The 22,398-nt window shown below is 41.2% G+C and overlaps 1 protein-coding gene across 20 annotated transcripts in view; it reads right to left on the minus strand.

The window, feature by feature from the left end:
- Nucleotides 1-22,398, minus strand: part of EPB41L2 (erythrocyte membrane protein band 4.1 like 2) — a 209,702-nt gene that overhangs the window by 11,165 nt on the left and 176,139 nt on the right. For 6 of the 20 annotated variants that reach the window (XM_019967427.2, XM_070796158.1, XM_070796155.1 and 3 more), the window contains 6 exons: nt 18,524-18,577; nt 17,742-18,314; nt 15,756-15,878; nt 13,834-13,932; nt 12,100-12,180; nt 7,470-7,575 (listed from right to left, as the gene is read on the minus strand). In XM_019967427.2, the coding sequence (XP_019822986.2) occupies nt 7,471-7,575; nt 12,100-12,180; nt 13,834-13,932; nt 15,756-15,878; nt 17,742-18,314; nt 18,524-18,577 (1,035 nt within the window). In that variant the 3' untranslated portion in view covers nt 7,470. Of the gene's footprint in view, nt 1-7,469; nt 7,576-12,099; nt 12,181-13,833; nt 13,933-15,755; nt 15,879-17,741; nt 18,315-18,523; nt 18,578-20,556; nt 20,722-22,398 lie in introns of all 20 variants that reach the window. The other 14 variants (XM_019967430.2, XM_070796157.1, XM_019967428.2 and 11 more) reach the window with 8 other exon arrangements.

The raw sequence follows: 22,398 nt of genomic DNA on the forward strand, positions 1-22,398 counted from the left end.
ACACATGATGGTATTTTATGATTCTTGCCTAGAACTGACCTATGACAAATTACTTCAATCTCTAGGGTTGTGGGGGAAAAGAAGATGCTCTATGTGAAGTTTTAGATTAAATATTCTTTTAATTTCTATCCTCTACAATACACCCCTGCACTAGGGTATAATAAAGTCACCACCTCCATATTTCTCAAAGGCTGGGTTGGGGGTGGGTAACATCTAAGTAGGGAGACAGGTACCAGGACCCCAAAATGAAGAGATGGGAAGGAGACCTGGAGGGCTTGTCCTCCCCCTAAAGTGGCAGCACCTACTGAGCCACTGTGGCCTTGAGAGAAAGCAGGCTCTGACGTTTTTAGAATCACTGGGTATCTTCCCATTTTAAGCATCAATAATTCAAGTTCTATAACATGCTAAACATTCAAGTTTGTTTGGGATGAAAAACAAACCAAAACTCTGGATATGGTCTGTGTGTCTCCAATTTGTTAATTTTGTCTTGTCCTCACCCTCTCTTTTTAGAGCCATTTAAAATTCTCAATTATAATGAAAAACTGGAGAAAACATGCAGCATTTGTGACTATGGGATTAATATTCTTAACAGTTCTGTAAGAGATCAAAGATGATAAACACTTGAATAGAAGGGAATGCCTATCCACTCCAGTATTCTTGCCTGGAGAATTCCATGGAAAGGGGAGCCTGGTGGGCTACAGTTCATGGGGTCACAAAGGGTTGGACAAAGGACACAAAATGGCAATTCAAAGAAATGCAAATTGTGTTCATGTGCACATATGTATACATATATATGTGCAAATACGTGTATTCCTTAGCAATGAAAAATAGTGATTTAAAAATACTCTATCCTCACAGTTTAAAAAAGGGAGGGCACAAATGCTCTTTCCTCACCAGGTTGGCAAAGACTTTTTAAATATCATACAATCTTTAGTGTTGGTGAGTGTGCGGGGAAACCGGGAGACTCTTAAGCTGCTAATGGGTGTCTAACTCTGCAGAACCTCTAAGGAAGACAGATGGGAAAGATGTCAAGAAGAAACTTGGTGTTTGGTGGCACACCAACTCTAATTTCTAAAAATTTGTCCTAGAGAAACAATGAAATTAATGGCCTCAAAATGTACATACAACTACAATATTTGTAGCTGTGCATTTACTCATGAAAACTGAGAAATTAGTCTAAATAGCCATTAATGAGGGTCAAGGAAGCTGTCCTGTGTCCATTTGATGGCTGTTGGAAATTGATGAGATAATGATGGGCAAAGTTACCTACAATGTACTGTGAAGACCCTGTACCATGGAGAAAAACGCCAGATAGATAGGATAGACAGAATCAACAGGATTGACCTAAATGCACAGAGACATGAAAACACACGAGCGAGTGCATCTGAGCGTGTTCACACACATATACACTGTGGAAAGGGACTGTGTCTCCAGGAGCGGAATGATCATGGGTCACTTACATTTTCTACCATCTTCCCCTTTCAAAAAATTATGATTGCCTCTCCTTTTTTATTACCAGAAAAAACACAGAGCTTCATTTGGAAAAACAACAGTCAATGATGATTCTGTCCTAGAGCAAACCCTGGGGAATCAAGACTCCCAGGTGCTAATGTATGCACAGTGGCAGAGGCACCCACTGCCCCTCTGTGGGGAAGTTCAAATATACTGCAAGTAACTCATTGGTAGCACCTGCCGGATTCACAAATGTTAAATGGAACATTCTACAGCGTTCCACAGTGAAAACTGGCAGTGCCTGAAACACACTAAATCCAAACTGACTTTTCATTTCTATGTAGAAGTCTCCATTTTAGGTTTAACTTGCATTGAAAACTAAGCTGTAATAAAATGCTAATTTGGGGGTGTAAGACTAGTACAACTAGGTAAACAGAATAAAATAAGAACGCAATAAATACAATGGGAACTGATATGCCTGAAACATCCCTGGCTCTTGAACTGAGAAGAGTCATCTGGAAGCTAATAGGCTGGTGCTTCTCTTTCAAGGACAGCGAGACACTCACATGTAGGTGAGTAGCTTGTGATCCGCTGGAGCTCTGTTCAGCCAGCACTGTCACTCTCTCCTGTCCAGGTAGTTAGACACTTGATGCTAATTTCCTGTTTGGATTTTCAAGTTCATTTTGAAACCGTGAACATCACCCTGACTCTGAAATGCTGGTTGGAACACAATATCATCTTGCTTAGAAACTGGTGTTCATGGATGCATGCCAGCCCAGAGAGCAACACCGCTAACTCAGAGTTATTTATTGTGGGTCGGTCGGGGCCTGGAACTCAGGGGCCATCGGACAGGCTCAAAGGAATGAGGCATGTGCCAGGTTTTTAGTGAGCACCGCACTAGCTTTGGTGGCTCTGTCAGACCGACACTCTCTGGCTTCTCAGATGAAGGCAGGCAAGGTGGATGGAAAAGCAAAAGGCCCAATTACTGAGCTTTCCCACTTCCTGAAATCACTCTGTGTAAATCCTGTTTCCTCAACCTGTTATCGGCTCCCTCTCCACTACGTGACTGAAGTAGCGCTGACAAAGCCCTCAGGCTGACTCTGGACCACCAATTCCAAAGGAACATGTATGTGCCTGGTTTCTTTGCCATATTTAATGCTTGGTTACGCTCTCCTTCTTGGAGTTAGCTTCTCTTGCAGCTTTTGTGGCACCCTTTCCTCCCTGTTCCTATCTTCTTGCCATCTGATTCCTCCTCCTAGAGCTCCTCTGGTCCCCAGGCCCCAACTCTCTGACCTGGTCCTGGGTAGCGACACTCAAACCAAAGGCTTCATCAGTGGACGACACATTCAGATGTGTCCACTTCCTGTTTTGAAGCCTGCAGTGGTCTGTCTCTCTCTGAAAGCTCTTGGCTACTTCCTGGACCTCTCCATGGAGATATTCCACAGGCATCTCAAACTCAGCATTTCTGGGGTTGAAAATTCTAAATTGTTATTTGACTTTTTAAGAACAAAAGGATTCATGGCTGGCCTTCTGCATTACAAAAAGTTCTTACAATGTGTCTTATTAACAAATTCTACATCTGTAACTTCTATTGTCTCCCCCAGTTTACAGATGGCAGAACTGAGACACAGTGAAATAAAATAAGCTGTCCACATCACACAACTATGATTGGATTTGAGCCCTGCAAAGCTGCTGTTACACTTTCTCTTGACACTCAGACTATCTGGTAAATTTCCAATTAAGCATATCCTATGTGTGTACGTGTAAATCGGAGCCTTATACATTCACATCCAAGCTTCCACTATAATTTCCATGACAGTTGGCCTCTCCTACAGTACCCGACAATGACAACAAGAACATACGCTTTTGCTTTAAGACAACTACACGGAGAGAACCGGCCATATTGCACATGACAAATGAAAAATAAAACTCATGTGTTCTATGACTAAAATTACAGGTACCACCAACCACGCATTTGCCCAAGACAGAAACCTGGGCATTATCTGGGATTCTCCCCAGCTCCTGCATCCTCCCAACTCACTAACTTCCATATCCTCATGCAGTCAACAAGTCACAAACTTTATCTCCTTACTGTTTCTCAAATACAAAGGAATACCCCATAGCTTTTCAGGATAAACTTCAGCCTCTTCTGATTGGCTACTACGACTATTTATGATCAGGCCTCTGCCTCTCTGCCCCGCTCATCTCCCATGACTCTCCTACAAGTGCCCTGCAAGGCAGCTGCACAGCATTTTGCACAATTCCTGGAGTGCTGGGTTCACAAAATCAGATCATGCTGGCTCGTGGATGGCCCCCTTCCACTCCTTTCTTCATTGGGCCAATTCTGATTCACCGTGACATTCAAGAGAAGCCATCTCTGATGCCCCATCCTGATTCTGAGATCTTGTCTCTGTTCCCACCAAATCCAGTGCAGAACCTATCAGAAAACTTGAGACTATTCTGCTGTGAGTGCAGACCTTGTTTGATTTGAAATCTCCATGGTAAAACAGCAGTTAACACTAACGAGCCTTCCAGCATATGTGAATAATGAACAACAACAGAGAGAACAAAATGAGTGAATAGATGAGAGACAGCTCCATCATTTCATCCTTTGGCTATCCACTGCTGTCAGCAAAAAGGAGGCGTCATTCACTTTTTCATCCTACATCAATGATTACTCAAGGAGTCTGAGAGGCTCATTTGAAGTCTGAGTTCACAGAGCTGATGGTGCCAGCTGAAGCAGGATTGGGAGCTCCCCCTCCTGGGGCTCATTCTTTCTGAGTCCACAGAGATCACCCCACCAAGCCTGGGTTCTTCCCTCCTCATTAGGACCATTTTCGGACATCATTCTAGTGGAGACAAGGTCAGTAACATTGTGTATCTATCCGAAACCTCATAAGTACGCAGTTAGGATAAGATGGTAAGGGAGAGTAGTCCTTAAGAGGACATAAAAACAATGCAAAGATTTAGGGAAGTGCTCCTCTGAAGTATTTTCTTGATCATGGAGCTGCATTTAGCTCCTCAGCCTCAAATGTCCGGCTAGGGGAGGCAGACTGGGAGTTCTGTCTGCATGTTGTTCTTTGACCATCTTTCCATCCTCCACACCCCATTTTCAATGCTTGATCAAGAGGTCAGACTACTCCAAAGGAAGAGGTCAGGTTAAATCAGGAGGAGAGATTTTCACACCTGAAAAGGGAGACGGGGCCAATACATCACAAACAATACTTTCTTCTTCTCTGATGTTGAAACACTGTCTTGGTCTTGCTCTTTGTCCCCACTGACCTGCTGCCTCTGTGGGATTCTGGCAGGGCAGCCAGAGGGTAGCTGAAGCAGTGAAAACACATTCTTCCCAGCCCCGACAGTCATCAGCAGAGGAAATTGTTCAGGAACAAGTGGTGTGGCCAGTTGGGAATGGAGATGCTAAAATGACTTTGAGACACACTGAGGTAGCTCTCATTTGTCCTTCAGATTTCAACTCAAAGCTGAGCTTCCCAAGTAATTGCCTAATCTGGTAACAGTTCAAACCCTCTACTTTGTTCCCTCATATTATTTCCTTCAGAGCATCTGTGAGATATGCAATTACACTTTGTTTATTTGTTAATATTGATGCCTCCCCTCCTGGAGTGGACCCTTCCGAAGGAAGGGGACCATGACTCTTGTCTACCAATGGACAATCCGAACTCTCACTGCCTAAGCTACCCTAGCACCTTTTGGCACTTGTTAAATATCTTTTCAATGACTGAATGAATCTTCCTAAATTTGTCTAGCTTACCCACCTTACATGTGAATTTATACTTTAACCGCCTAAATCTGTTTAACGAGGATGCTTATAAAAGATGACCTCTGAGACAGGCATACTTCAAAGGCTGTGTGTGTGTGTGTTCACTGCACAAGTGAATACAAGGTGCCAAGAATAATCCAGAACAGCCAAGATATTCTTGAAGAAAAAGAACTGGGGGGGTGTTATCCTACCAGATATAAATTCTAATTTTAAAGCTATATGGCACTGGAGTAGGGGTAGGCACAGACTGATGGAAATGAGTGTGCTCAGAAACACACCCACGCTTGTAAGAAACTTGCTCTCTGACCTGCAGACTACACGAGGGCAAGGGTCGGCTGTTCAGTAGAGGGCTGGACCATTGGCTACAAACAAATCACTGTTTTCTAATCACACAGAAAAAATTTCAGATAGATTAAGGACTGATTCATGAAAGGCAACATTGAAATTTCTGAATTGAAAATATCTTTAACACCTCAGGGTATGGAAAAAGTATACGCCATAAAGGAAAGTGTGATGGCTCAACTACATTAATATATTAAATGCTACATTCAGTATATTAACATATTGATCTCTATTAATAATAAAAGATAAACCACAAACCTGAAGATTCTTGCAACACATAAAATTGACGAAAGATTAGTATTCAGGATCTATTCAGAAGCAGTAAAACCAAGAAAGTTATACGGCATTAAGTTACACGTCACTATATGTCGTAAGTTGTACGTCATTTCATATCTATCTACCACATTGGCAAAAATGAGTAAGTCAGAAGGGAGGCTGTGTTCTGGTAGGACCCCTCACTTCCCGCGATGGGAGAACATTTGGCCTTGCCACGATGAGGAAGACATGGTCTGTGACACGCCCTTCCTGTGGGGACCTCTCTCTCAATTGATCAGTGTATGGATCACTTTAAAAACAAAAATTCAATCTCAGTTATATGTGCTGTATAATAAAACCTGTTTTTCAAAATCCTAATACATACACAATTAGGAACACTTACCCCCTTTTTAAGAATTCTTTAACACTGCTTTTAACGGCAATATGCATTTTTGTCATCACATGGAAGCAGCACAATGTATAACCACTCCCTACTGCTGGCCATTTAGATTGCTTCAAATTTCTTGCTAGCATATATAAAAATGTGATAGTCCTGAAGATGAGTATTTGTATACATCCCTGATTATTTAAGAAACTCCTCACAGAAGTTCAAGTGATAAGCAGGTTTAATATAAGGTTTTGTCAAACTGCCCTCCAGGAAATATTACTAATTTATACACCAGCGTAAGTATAGTTTCCCTCCCACAACCTCCCTAACTCTCGCTAATATAAACTTTGCCACATTTAGAAGTGAATTTTTCATTTGTACTGATTTAGGAAATAATGAGGCTAAACACTTTTTGCTTATATTTCTACATGGTTTACTTGCTTAATCCTCTGCTCTTTTTTTTTTTTACTTAAGTGAGTGAAGTGAAGTGAAAGTCACTCAGTTGTGTCCGACTCTTTGTGACCCCATAGATTATACAATCCATGGAATTCTCCAGGCCAGAATACTGGAGTGGATAGCCATTCCCTTCTCCACGGGATCTTCCCAACCCAGGGATCAAACCCGGGTCTCCCACATTGCAGGCAGATTCGTTACCAGCTGAGCCACAAGGGAAGGCCTTTTCCCCTAAGTGTTGCCATTTTTTGATGACACATAAATGACAATATGTTCCTTCCTCTGCCAAGCATACTGAACTTTATCACTTACCCTTTACTTTTGTTTTTGCTGGTTTGGCTCAAATTGTACATATTTCTATAGTCAAAGCAAGCCTTCACTTTATGGTTCCTTCTCTGATACACAATTATTCTTAATGTCCACATTTAAAAGACTTAACTCATCTTGCCCTTGGGCCCCCACAATAAAAGTCCCTCATCTAAACAATGGCAATAGCGTCTTTCTCAGAGGGTCACTGTGAACATTCAGATAACTTATACTAATGTGCTTTACAAAACAGGACAGAAACATATAAATGTTGACTATCAGCAGCTCTCGACACATGGCAGTTATCAACACCACATGATGCCCATTGATCCCCAGAGTTTATAATTAACTGAATGCAGGTCACCTGAGCAGGTGAACTTGGGGACGATTAAGACTGAAGGAGTGGACAGACTGTAGGAGACAGGCCCCGTGATGCAAACAGGCCTTTCGCATTACTCAGCAGGGACACAGCACAGGCGACAGGGCTCTTACCTTACTCTTCCCCCTCCTCCAACTCGGTTTCTTTGTGCACCACCACCCTCGTGACCGACATGTCGGGGTGCTGCTCCCTGGCTTCCCTGATGGCCTGGGCCAGCGCCTGCAGGGTCAGGAGAGAGCATGGTGAGCAGAGAAAGAGGTTCTTTTTCGGGGTAGCAATGCACGAGCATACCCATCACCTGCGTTCCAGCCTCCAGCAAAAAGCGATGCTTTCACTGCTTTATCTGAGGAAGCAAGAAGATCTGCAATGGCCTCCTTGTTCATTTTAGAGAGTCCATCTCATTTCCCCAGATTTCCCATTTCTCCCATCCATTTCCAGATAACAATTCATGGAGAAAAAACACTCAGGCCCTGAATTCCACCCAGCCTGGCATTGACAGCATGAGACATGGAGAAAACAGATCTTCTCTGACCTCAGAATTTTCATCCATTACCTGACACTGACGCTGAGATTGTAAAGATCACGTTAAGGCCTGCTGTATGGACTGAAGGAATGAGGTAAAGCCTCCGGCATGCTGTCTGCCCTCCACACTCTAGTGATACTTGTAGTTATCTAGTTGCCTTACCCACCCACCCACCCCCAACACGCCCCCCAACACAGGACCAGGCTCAGCTCATCTTTTCCCTCTTAGGCTCTCAGTAATTGCTTGAGGAATGTTGTGGGAAAAATATCTATCAACTTCCAGGACACAGAACGATTAAAACTGCAAGCAACAATGACAACAATCAGTTAAAAGCTAAAGAGAGAGACTAATCTTTAGATAAGAAAATACGGCTCCCTCTTTTACATGCAAACAGCGAAGGTGCAAAGATTAATGGGCTTTCTCAGGGCCATCCTCCTGGGAGGCTGCAGGGCCAGAGAAGGACCTGAGCCACCATTCCATTGGTTCATGGGCTCTTTCCTAGACCTGGCTATGAGAACGCAGACAAGGTTTCTCTGTGCTTGATCAGAAAGTAAACTGTATATATACATTATATACAAAGTGGAAAGATCCTATTTTTCAGAGGGAAAGGTGTTTAAAGAGGTCTTAGGGAGAAAGTAAAAGAAAACCCACACAGAACAGTACTCTTCTAGCACAGAACTGGAAAACAAAAAAGAAGTCCTACTAGGAGAGAGAGAGTTTTATCTCATCAGGAAAACAGGCCTTTGAAAAAAGCAGCAGAATTTTCTTGTGACTCTGTCACCTGCCTTCAAGGACAACTGCATTTCTTGTTTGCAACACTGTTTCTGTCAGCTGGAAGGTTACAGAACAAAACCCTGAGCCTCCATCCACAAAGAAAGATAAAGCTAACAAAAGATTGTTTTTTTACTCTGCAAATTTTTACTCAGCTTGGAAGCCACTTGAAGGTGCTTCAGTTCATACTGGGGAACAAATTCTGGCAACTCACCTGTGTTGGGACAAGAGAGAACTAAGGGGATCAGGCTTCCATTTGAGCCGCAGCACAGCTGCTTGTCACATGGGGAGAGCAGGCAGCCGGGAGGGTGAGAGTGAAGTGGGGACCTGGTCTCAGAGCAGGACAGAAAGTGCTGCCGTGTGCCGACTGCCATGTGAATGGGGAAGGATACCCAGTACAGCAGGGGGCCTCTAAGTCTGTGTGCCTCTGCAGAGGGGAGGGAGAGACTCAACAATGAACACCTGATCTACTCCCGGCTGGTGTGGAATCCCATCTGAGAAAGGCCAACTCTGATGGGGGCCAACGTGGCTACAACCAACTTCTCAGACACTTTGAATTTATGTTCGTTACAAAGGTCTGTCTGGGCTTCCCTGGTGGCTCAGATGATAAAGAATCTGTCTGCAATGCAGGAAACCCAAGTTTGATCCCTAGGTCGGGAAGATCCCCTGGAGAAGGAAATGGCAACCCACTCCAGTATTCTTGCCAGGAGAATTCCATGGACAGAGAAGCCTGGAGGGCCTCAGTCCATGGGATTGCAAAGAATCGGATGCAACTGAGCAACCAACACTTTCACTTTCTTTCACAAAGATCTGCCTACATTAAACCAGTGCACTTGTTAAAGAGGAAATATACATTATACCCAAGAGAAAGTGGAATACACGAAACACACTTTAATTAGCCGAAAAGAATGGAAAATGGAAAACTGCTATTATCATCTTCAAATGCATTTGAAATCAGTCTTCCTTTAGTTCCTTTCCTTCCATAACATCAGTATATATAATAAAGTACTGTAAAATGTTAGTGTATTATAGCAACAATCAAGACTGAGAAAGCTATCACATCACATTGCCAATTTGAGAAGTTATTTTATTAGAAAGGAAACTCTGCCATCTTGTTTCTCTCTCCCTGGTTCAGAGCTGAGAGCCATCAGGTGTAGAACTTGCAAAGCGAGTTTCTATAGAAGCATGCCTCTTTCATTTGCCAACACAAAAAAAGATTCCTTTTTTTCCTGTCTTGCTCAGATGAAGGATTTCCTTCCACTATTAAAATTCTTCTAATGTGGGCAAGGAACTGAAAAAGGTGCCAATGACATGAAAGTCACTGCATGATCAACCTCAGTTTTTGCCAGGGAAGTGATTTTCCTCCTTTACTTTTAAATAGCTTCATAGTCTCATTCACAGCCTTTAAGGGGAAAGCAAATACACCATGAGCTTTGGATAACAAGCACAGCAGAAGCCACAATTACATTTACTCAAAAAAGTTTAAAACTTTTAACTTTTTCATTAAAAGTTATGAAAAGGGTAAATTTCTCTTCATTTGGATATCTGACCTCATTTTCAGGGTTGTTTTTTTTTTTAAACTGGAGTATATAGCTGGTTTACAATGTTGTGTTAGTTTCAGATATACAGAAAGTGATATATATATCCATTCTTTTTCAGATTCTTTTCCATTATTACTTATTACAAGACACAATATAGTTCCCTGTGCTATACAGCAGATCCTTGTTGTTTATCTGTTTATATAAAGTAATGTGTGTGTGTTAATCCCGACCTAATTTATCCTTCCCCCTCCCTCCTCTGTTTTAAAATGGGCTAAAACCGAACATCATACACGCAAGGTGTGTGTCCTCAGAGCAACAGTTAAAGCTGTGATGCATCATCAGGACTCTTTTTTAATGGAAGAGTTAGGAATGTGTGTTATTTTGGAACTGACATTTCATGCTGTGTTTTTAATATCTGCTGTTCAGAAGCAGTATCATCTAGATTTTAGTTTTCAAGTTAAAACAGGACAAAGAAACACACATAAAATAAAACCTGAGAGTAATCCATCACGAGAAAAAGTGGCATTTTAAAGCCTGAAAGGCCTAGTTCAGTGGAGAAAGAGCACAGAAGAAACAAAAGCTGAGAGAAGGCACGGATTCCCACCTTCCATCATGCCAAAGAATGTAGGCTCCTGCCCAGCACACATTCAGCAAAGGCTGAGTAGAAGTCCCAGGGGGAAACAGACTAAGCACAGGGTTTATTCAAACTTAAGGTCAGAGCAATTCAACACTATCCTAGTGAAGAGAAGCAGAATTAGTCCTCTATATAGGAAACCAGAGGCTTGGTCTCCACACAGGTAATTCACTTCCCAGTAATGAAGAGACATGTACGGTCATATACGAGGAATCCCCACTACTAAGTCAAAATAGAGTCAGGGCAACCCTTTACCTCTAAGAACTCTCATGGAATTTTAAAAAATACATTAGGAAATATGTAATTATGTATACAGTAGTTTTAAAAAAAAGAATAATTTTCTTTCTAGGCATAGAAGAAAGCCTACTCCTCTTTTGCCACATACAGTGAGCCCTTCTTAAACGAGAAATTTTGTTCTCTAAAATGCTCTTTCCCAAGTCCAATAGTGTTCAAAGCTGGGTTAACTATCATTTGTTCCTACTTCTCAACTGAGATGGCCAATTGAACATTTCCTTTTCCTCAAATTATTGTAAAAGGAAAAAAGCTTGGTCTCCTCTAAAGTTGAGATAAAAATCACTCAGAATATAATAAGACAAAAAATTCTCAAAACCACTTGGCACTGCAGTCTAAAATTAAAACAACTCTCCAAGTCACAGTGGTTCCATTCACTGCCTGCTTTTTAAAAGCATGCATTCTGCTCAACAACAGAACGGAAGCACTATGATTCTTTTAAAAAGTCTTTTCTGAGTACATGTAAATTTTTACTTTGTAAGAGACCTTATATTACCTTCTCCTACCCCTCAATAATAGTAATGACTAGAGGAAAACACCTAGAGGTAAACAGCCCAACTTTTCTAATGCTATTAAAAAATGTTTGATAAGTTCCTAAAGACAGGCATAAGTCAAACTTAGCAGCTTTTCTTATTTTTTGAAGCCAAGGTCATGAAAATGCCATTTATTTTCTTATAACTGGTGACTTACCGTTAAATCAGGCGCACATGAATGCCTGAAGGTTGCCAAAATTTTTTAATATTTAGACGCAAAGGTGTGTGTAAAGCTAGTGGGAAATGAAAAAGCAACCCATGTTTTATGCAATTCAGTGTTAGGAAGGCTGAAAGGACAGGCTGTGTCTAGGCTGTGAGGTGTCCTTATGTCAAGCTTAGGAGGTGGATTCATCCAGGAGGTACTGGGAGAAGGGATGTGACACAGGAATGTGACATAACAGAAACTCAGAAAATAAGCATGGTCAAAGAAGCAGATACTCTGATCTTTACCTGGTCATGATCAATATCTGCATCTCCTGTGATCACGATGCGTTTCTCAATTCTTGTTTCAGATATTCCACCTTTTACAGTCTAGAGGTCATAAAGGAAAAGGGAGGGGGGTTAGCAATCACTAAAACATGTTTACACAAAATCAGAGAAAACACAAATGGAGCACACCTAGACCTTCTGATAATCATTAGGCAATTGACACTGAGTGGGGAACACTGATGCTCCAGAAATGTCTTTATTTATACGCTCAATGTAGAATTCTATCATCCAATTTGAAAGCAACCTTAAAAACTCTCTCAGCGTAATTCAGGTGAGATCAGGATGCAATAGATGTCATTTAATCCAAACAGTTCCACTGGAACATTTCAGTACAGTTTCCTGAGTTTCTTCATTTCCCATTGGCCATTATTTTGAAAAGAAGCAAGCAGGGAAGAAATAGTTGTTTGGTTTATGTAGAATTTACAGGGACTCCTAATCATCGTTTGGAAAATTGCTTGATGTTATAGCTCTGATTGTTCTACTGGCTTCATACAAATCCATAGCAACTTTGTTCATTTAGTTTAGTGCAATAACAGAAAGAGAACTTGGATTTGCTTTAAGATATGTAAGATGGGTGAGGGTGATAGAAAGACTTCCATCCAATGTTTGATTTGATTCCGCACGTGGTTGTGACATGAACACAGAACGTGGCTGAACAAAGGCTGGAGGGGACCCGGGAGCAGGAGCTTCTGGGTAAACTGCCGAACAGAGTCACTGGCTTGGAGCAAGGTGACAGAGCCTCAGGCATGATAGAGGCTGAGAGATCATATGCTCTGACACTCTAAACCATCAGTAAATAGCACAGTCCTGAGAAAGCACAGACCCAACCTCTACAACACTGATAAATTTACACAGTCACGGGTGAGTACACCGAAGTATAAGACACAGGGCTGACCACAGAGATCATTAGGTTTTAACAGCTAGATACACTTTAAAATGAACACCAATACCATCATGCATTTGGGGGACTTTTTTAATTCACAAAGTTTTTTTTGTTGTTGAAATATTGAGTGAGGAGGGCAAAAGGGATACATTTGGGACCTTCAGTCTCTAGTAGAAGCAGCAGGCATTACTGGAAAATAATGCTTGGTTAGAAATGTGGTGACCACAGCATACACTGGAATCACTTGGAGGGCTTCCTAAACACTCCTGGGGTTTAGAAGATCTGGACAGGGGCCACAGTATTCACACTGCTAGCAAGCCCCTGGATGAGACCGTTGCTGCCAGTGCAGAGACCACATTTTAAGAATCACTGGTCATCACACGTTAAACGCTTAAGAGAATGATCTGGAAAAAATGCCCCAAATCCACATACTAGAACCTTAAATCAATGGGGGAAATTTACATTATTTGAATAAGTTGGTGAAAATTTCCAATGGCGGTCTCCACTCATTTGCTTCAGTCAGGAGAGCTAACTGGTACTTACCAAACCTATGCTTCTATTTTATTAAGTTTCTTCTGCTCTTATAGCTCTCTCAGGTATAGCTATTTTGAACATATTTTTACCCCATGTACTTTACAAATTTGCAATTTGGTTTAAATACAAATGTCAGTGGAGCCCAATTTCTTGCATACTTTAAATCTATGCATGTTTATTCCAGGGCACTGTGTGTAAAAATTTGAAGAGTGAATAGGAACAAAGAAACAATTCAGAAAAGATTTTGTTGGCAATGTACATTCTCTGGATTGCTTTACCTTGGTGATGTGTGTGGTTGTTGTTGTCGACACGGACTCAGATGTGATGGTCTGTGCGGTCAGTAACGTGCCTGAGTCACCACCAGCCCCGCCATCAATCTTTGGAGATTTAGGGGGAAAATACAAAGTAATGCTTAACTTCCGTTCTGTTTTCAGAGAAGACCCCTCCCCGTCAAACACTCATCTTTTAAGATTTATGCAGTTGGCAGAAAATGCTAGCTGCCAATCCCCTGCATGTTTGTAATGATGATTTACTGATCATAGATTGGCTAGCATTTAAAGAGTAAAGGGAAGGATTAAATGCACATGCATGAGCAGAGAGAAAAAAGAATGGAAGTAGAAGATGGGACTGAGAACGACAGGGGAGTCATGAGAAAATCTGACTGAGGGCCATTTGCAGAATCTAGAAGAAGAAACCAGAGAACCAAGCAGAGAAGTTTCCACAGTGACCAGAAGTACTGGGCTTGTTGTTTTTAAGCACAGGTGGGTAAAAATAAATGTTTTCTCATATTACTAAGCAACAGAGCCTGCCTAGCATAGACTAAGCTTAAGTGATTTGGTTAATTGCTTATCTTTAGATTTCTTTTTTAAATGACACTGTTCCTGTAATAGTTTGTGCATATACACAGCTACAATGCATATGGCACACATGCACACCTGTGCATGCACTCTCTCTATATGTGTGTGTGCATATATCGCTCATACATAAATCTTATATATATATGTATATAGATACATATACATAGATACACAGATACAGATACATATATGGACATATACATATGTCTATATATGGTTTAACTTCTTTGCTTTGATACTAGAAAATTCTAGAGTTTACTAGGGGAAATAATGAAGCACATTAATGGCCTACAAGTTTATGCTAAAACCACCAAACATATTTGTCTCCAGTTTCCTGAAACTGACACAGGAAATAACTGGAAGGTTCAGAGTCTTTCTTACTATAAGTTAGGAGGAAATCTTTCGAGGTCAGGTCATGCTCCTGTATTTCTTTACAAGGGCACTTACCACAATAGAAACACATGAAGACAGGCTCTCCCACCACACGCATTCATAAGAAACCTAGTTGTGCTTATAGGGGAATCTATGCACATTTACAGAGAGCATATCTTAAAAAAAAATTTTAAAGACTGTTTCACACATAAATGCATTACAGCTTGGAAAAAAATATTTTGAGAGGACAATAATCTGCAATCCTCTAGGATGGTACCTTCTAGAACACTAAATTTCTCAGTTGAGAAAAGAGTTGTCTGGGTTTCTAAATGGTTCCATTTTCAAATGATGACTATTTCCCCCTTTTCGTTACTCTTAAGGTTAAATATCTTAATTCTTACTTCAAATCATTACAGAATCAATGTGTGAATACCAAAAATCAAACACACAAATGTGATATTTAGACGCACAGTATCATATTTATGTAAGAATGGCGACATATATTTTCAGAAAATAATCAACTGTGAGGAGAAGCACAGATGTGTACGTGAATACGCAAACAAAAGTGAGTTGATTGGCTCTGTCTTCATGAAGTCAGGGGTGGGAGGGTGGCAGGGATAAAAGCCTAATTCTATGAATCCACAAATTACATCAGATCCAATCAACTTTGTAAGATGATGTATTCCCCAAGTATACATAAACATTCCTGGATATATCAAGCCAGAAATGGTTTATAAGAATAATAAGAGCAACATTGGTACAGCCTGTCCTAAAAAAATCACATATACTCTTACCCCATAATTACTGGGTCAGCAATTCAACTGCAGCATGGTATGTGGCTAAAGTACAGTTACAAAATGAAAATATAAAAAGCTATGTCAAAGTCAGAAATGTAAACTAGGAGCAGACAGAATGAAAACAGAAACAAAGTAAAAAAGAACTCAAACTGTCCAAGTCTAGAGCTTTTGTACCTGTGGAGACTCATATGTGATGGTTTTGGTCTCCGTTTGGACAATAGGGACTTCCTTGGTGGAGATTTCTGTCCTTTGTGAGGCATCAGAAATTGTTACCATCTCTGTTTTTACCACTGGTGGCTGAAGTGAAAAGGAAGGGAAACATAAATTCTAGAGGTAATAAAATAAATGTGCTTAATGGAGCCTTCAAAAATAACTGAAATATATCCAAACACACACTCATACACAAATGAAAAGAGCAAAAGGAAATAATAATGACACAAAAGAAAAACACTTTCCTTCAAAATCATATATATGTGTATAGATATATATATGAAGAATAAGCTAGCATAATGGCTCCTGAAATTGTGGTAGGTTTCAAAGTACGACGGTCCCAAATTACTTACGTATCAAGCCTGGCGTACAGTGATATAGAAACTTTAGCTTTTAGCAAGTAGTGATCAAATTGAAAAGAAAACAAAACAGAATTAATGATGAGAAGTGACCTGCCTCTGTTTTTATTACAGTTTAAAGAACCACATGGTCTGTGTGAAGGCTCATGGTCTTTAATTGGCACATCCGGTCGGTAGGCTAAGCAGCACTCTTTCCCCAAAAAGCCCTTGCTGCCCTGCTGATACAGAGATTTCACTTTCAGAAAGAATATCTTCAAGCAGCATTGTTTTCAGTTATACTAATCTAAATCTTACAGTGTTTCTTCTGTATTACATGTTAAAATGTGATACATCTCTAGAGTTACTCCACCACTGATACATTAATGCTCTGAACTATTTAAAACATCCAAACAGAGGGTCACAGGCTGTTAACACTGCAGTCTGCCGAGCATGTATACTTAATACAGACTATACTGCTACCAAAACACTAGAGTGCTTTCCTTGAGAGAAAATTCCCAAGTGTAATAATTTAAAGAGGAAATCTCTGCAGAAAGCAATAGTTCAAAGCATTCAAAGACTTTCAAAATGTCATCTGCTGAAGTGAAATCAGAAATTTAAAAGTAACATAAATCCAGTTAATTATTTCAAGACAAAGTCAGTTCAAAATTTTCCACCCCATGAATGAGAGCAAACATGGAAAACCCTCTACTTTCGGCATTTAACTTTAGAATCGAGGAACATTCACATAGAAGTAAATCTTTCCTCAGCATAACTATAACTCCCAAATCAGGAACCCTGCATCTAAATGGCCAAGACTTTATCTCAGAGGAGTGTGGAAAGTTCTGTTTCTTGAAGAGAAAAAAGGGAAAGCCTCATGCTTGATCGAGACAAGTCACAAAACATATAACCAAACTTGCAAATAATCCAGAATTGACTAGAGGACAGAATGCAAAGCAAAGGTCCTCTGCTTAGCTTTTCACTGCCCAGAAGGAAAGCTAAGTCCCTTGACCAGACCGTACAATCCCTGGAATCTAAAACCTGAAATGCCAGCAGTATTCAAGAAATAACGTTTTCATCATTGCTAGATGCTGAATTCTGAGCACCACGGTAATAGGAGCCTGCTGCCATTCCTGAAAATCTTATATTGAAGAGAGAATGAGCCAGAAGGTCAAACCCAGTCGTGACACCAGCAACACTCACACTGATCATTTTTCAACAACACACACACAATTTCCTAATGAACAGAATTCAGGCATCTAGTATGAGGAGGCAGTGCAACTTAAAGAAAAGCCTTGAAAAAAATCTGAAAACGTGCAAAGAAAAATTTCAGTGTGAAATGAGAAGGGAAAAAAAAAAAAAAAAAAAAAACGAAGTGGCTGCTGTCGGAAAGTTTACTCTATCAATCAGGAGATCCAGTTGCAGTAAAGATGCCAGAAACTGTGACCCCAGAGGGCAGAAAATTCGACAGAGCAGGGCCATCCCCCTTCCTCCCTGAAGAGATCAAATTCAGAATCTTGTTGGAAAAGCTGAAGGAGAACGGGGAGGACAGGAGAGGAGGAGAGGCAGGTGCTCTCCACCTGAGAAACAGCTCTAGAGTTGAGCTCCCATTTACCTCTGAACAACAAATAATCTGTGGCAAAACATCAGTGTCAACATGAGCCACCTCTCCGTTAACCTTCTGCGGCTCCTCCTCTGTTTCTTCGCCGGTGTCTTGCTTAACAGCGCCTTCGTTTACACTCTTCTCAGCAGGGATCTGGGGGGCCACTACCTTTTCCTGGGGCACTGTTTCTACTGGGCCGACACTGGCCCCTGCGTGTGTGACTGGGCTGGCTGCTGGCACTGGGTCCTCCCTGTCTACTACCTTGGCTGCTTGGCCGGGTGCCTCCTCCACCTCCTCTTCGTCCTCCTCCTGCTCCTCCCTGATGGTGCCCTCAGTCACCCGGTGGTGGGGCCGGTACTCCCCCACGTCCTCCTCCTCCTCGCTCTCGCTGCTGCTGCTGCTGCTGCTCTCAGAAGACAGGGAGGTGGAGTCTTTCTGCGTCCCTGGCTCCACCTTCCGCATCTCCCCAGGACCACGCCCAGGGGACAGCTCTTTACCGTTCATTTCTTCGGGGATTACTCTTTCGTCTTTCCCAACCTCTGCCTGCTTCTTCTCCTCCACTACATTCAGAGTCTCAAGTGAACTCTGCACAGAAACAAAAATGGATGAGGGGAAACAAAAATAGATGAATAAATCAAAAACGACGGCAACCCAAATTAACCGATGGCAGGTTTCATGTCATGGAGAAAAGCAAAGATGATGATGATGATGGCGGACTGAAAGGGAAGCGGGGGGGAAACGTGAGCAGGATTGGAAACGTCGAGCAATGGTGTTAACATGGTAAAGGGGAGAACCTTAACAGCATCAGTGGCTCCGGCGCAAGGCCCTTCGGACTCAGGAGCACGTCTCTGCGGAACAAAAAGCAACCGAGGACACAAAATCAATAAAGGTTTACCTCGACACCCACCAAGACAAACATCTGACACTGCAAAGCAGAGCAGCAAGAATCAACAGCTATAAAAACCTTTTGTTCAAGGTCACGTGAAGGACAATCCAGACAAATGCAAGAAGCTTAGGGAAGGAAACAAAAACACAAAAATAGCCAGCATCCTCCCAAAGAAATGAAATGCTTTTATTATACTTAGATCTATAAGCTCCTTCCTGTTGAAAAGGTGTGGGGGAGGGGTGGGGGTGGGGAATGGAATTATACCAAAGCTTACTCATTATTTTAAAGTTTATATGTTAAGACTTTTAAAATCTACTGACAGCTTGATTTTAATCAGACTTAAGGAAAAAACAAACAAACAAACACCACAGCATGGCCTGAACACGATTCCTAAATGAATTATCAATAAGATGATATTTTTATATTTTGCTGGCTTATTTAAAAGTCAGTTTTAATTGGCAAAATTATAGTTGGTCTCGGATAGTTATTAACACAAAAGTGTTGCCATTTCAGAAATGGTTATTAGCATCCCAAACTGTGTTATAGATTAGCAAAAAGGGATATTATAACATTAGGGTGGGTGTCAGTGATGGCTCCAAGTGTTTTCGCTTAGAATTTAGCTCCTCCATGTGAAAATTGAAATGAACCAAGTTTATTATTTGAGATGCTCATTGCTGACCCCCTGCAGATATCTACTTTGGGGGTGTAAATTTACTTTCGCTAAGTACAGCACCTAAATGTTCATATAAATGCTTGAAGATCATATACATTAGAAATATAACTTGCTATACTACAGAATTGATAATCAGGGTAGAAATTTCTTTAAAAGCAATCTGTTTTTAAAGATTAAAATTTTCCTTATTTTTTGAAAAGGCTAATTTATACTGATAACAAATAATTCCTAGCCAAGTTTTTGGCATTCCAGTAGCACTAATGCTTTGTGCTCTGACTTTACAAATTCAGCTAGAGACAGTAGCCCTACTTATTTAGAAAGGTACCTCAGTGCTGAATGAAGAGCACTGCACCTCTGAACCCTCTGGGCAGAAACAACCACACTGTGAAGCTGCCAAGACACTAACTGGACTGGAGCTGCTTCCTACAGTAAATAACACAAGCTCATGTTTATCTGCTCCAGCAACATGGAAAACCATGAGCAATATATCCTAAAAGGTTACCTATCAACATATACTCACAGACCATCTTTGACCTGCACTGTTATTCTTACATGTATGGTAAGGGAACATTTTCAAAGCTCAACATTAATACCATGTAAATCATGTCACTGACAGAAAAGCTGAGGTTTCGCATGTTAAACTGGAAACCTCTAAATAGACTTTGCTACTTAGGCAACATTCAACTGTAACTCCTTACAAACTTCTTTATAAATAAAGATATCCAGTGATCAGAACATTTCTAAAGGAGATATTTCACTATTATTACTTTTATTACTGAACCTCAAATGGCCAGATGGATTCTGCCCAAGTTCAGGGAATCCCTTAGGGGTCATTCCCCCCAAAATCAAAATTGACTATGGCAAGCACTTCAATTTTTTCCCTATGAGCAGAATTTTTAAAATAATAAGCCATCTGAAGATGTTTAAAAGACATTTTGGCTTTGAAAACTTCTGCAAAAAATGCTTTAGCTTCTACGTGGTTGAGGGTTTCCCTCCACATAACACCCCAGACTCTGTACCTTTGTGACTGGTTTAAATGATTCTCTCAATTTAGGCAGAATGGAGAGGGGAGAATAGAAAGCAAGAGAAACATCCAATCGGTATCTTTTCCTCGTGTTCAAATTCACTCATTATTTCTTGAATGTTTCTCCCAGGAAGAGTTAATTTCACCAATGAAAGCACTGGAGGAAAGGGTTCCTTAATACTGAAAAAATAAAAATCACTCTTAAATGTGACTTTTAAAAAATGGGAAACAAATCAAAATGCACCTCAGGCAACCGTGAGAAGGGCGAGGAAAGCTTTTCAGAAGGTGCATTAGAGTTCACAACAGTGCCCTCTGCTGTCCAAGTGGTGGCTGAGCTGAAGGAGGCCTTCATGCTATCAGAAAAGCCCTTTTCACTAAACAAAATGGATGTTATCTCCTCTTCTAGGCTCTGGAGAGGTCAGAAAAGGAAGAGCAAAGAATTAGCAATGAGTCAGAACGGACAGCGGTGACCTATTGAAAGAAAGGGAAGGTTAGGCAAGAAAGAATCACAGAGCAGCATACATTGAAAGAAAGGCAAGGATTCTAAAGATGCTGCAGCAGGCATCTGTGGCCATTTGCCTGAATGCTGGCTTTCCACCCTGTTTGAGGGTTGTTCATAGCGCTAACCTTCAGAAATGCACTAAACTCTCTGGTTTCTCACTGAAACTTTATCACAAGCTGAGCATGACTGACCCACCTGCCCATCAAACGCTACTTCATATAATCTTGAGGGAGCTTCTGGGCATGGGCCTTTCTGAATATAACAGCCTCTTCCAGGGCCCCTCTACTTGCTACACTTATTTCAGTGGTAGACCTTATGTCCCTAACCCCTGCCTCCAACACTCTTAACTAGGCACTCTGGGCCTTGCCAATTCTGTCGTCACTCTGAGGTCCACTCCACGCTCTGTGTATGGCCTTCACGAACTATTTCAGCTCCTATGATCTCTCCCTTCCCTATACCTCTTTGTCCATACCACAAGCACTGTGATAGTAACCCATTGAAGTTCCCTCAGATATGCTAGATATGCTATGGAATAAAGAAACAGTGTCTCTTTTTCTTTCAGTAAGAAATGGGTAAAGGAAAAAATTCGAAACAGGAAGACAAACCTCAGAGGGTAAACACTAAGCAATGTGAAAAAAATCTGTCTCTGAAAAGCTACTAAGGTGAATTTAATCTTCGCCTTTCTAGCCCTTAAATGATGGTCCCTAATCTGCCTGAGGGTACAACAGGGAAGCTGGGGACTATCTTAGATATTATACCTAGAATACCAATGGTAAGGAATTATCAGGTAGCTCCCTCTCACGTTAGATGTGTGCAATAATATGTCCTAACAAACCCCACAGCTCAGAGATCAGAGACGAATGAATGAATGAATGAATGGCACTCTGGGGTGCTTCGTGGGACAGTGCCCTAACCGGGATGAGTGGTAGCTACAAGGAGATGCGGAGCATGCTAAATTGCTTCAGAGATGAGGAGAGCAAGGTGCATAAGCAATTACAATAGTCAGGAGAGAAAAAAGCTTCTGGACAATTTCAGCTGAATTAACAGTCTCCATAATTATATCATCCCTAGGGTCAGATAGGTGGAGATGGTGTCCTACTAGGTAAAAGATCACTGGGGAATTTAAATAAGTATCATGCATCTAAGTATTCAGTAAAATATCTCCAAAAGTACCTTAAAACTAGTCTATGTAATCTCTACTAGACTCTTGAGAGAAATATTATACAAGTTCAAAGAAAGTGAAGTCATTCAGTCATTTCTGACTCTTTGCAACCCCATGGGCTGTATAGCCTGCCAGGCTCCTCCATCCATGGGATTTTCCAGGCAAGAATACTGGAGTGGGTTACATTTCCTTCTCCAGGGCATCTTCCCGACCCAGGGATCAAACCTGGGTCTCCTCCACTGCAGACAGGCTCTTTACTGTCTGGGCCACCAGGGAAACCCTATACAAGTTTAAGTATGTCATAATTCTCACAATATATAAGAGAATATATTTATACCAAAAAATTAATAATATTTAATAATAATAATTAGCCTATATGTATGTATGCCTGTCGCTCAGTCATGTCCACTCTTTGTAACCCC

This window comes from Bos indicus, chromosome 9 (genome assembly GCF_029378745.1).
Source record: "Bos indicus isolate NIAB-ARS_2022 breed Sahiwal x Tharparkar chromosome 9, NIAB-ARS_B.indTharparkar_mat_pri_1.0, whole genome shotgun sequence".
Lineage (NCBI taxonomy): Eukaryota > Metazoa > Chordata > Mammalia > Artiodactyla > Bovidae > Bos > Bos indicus.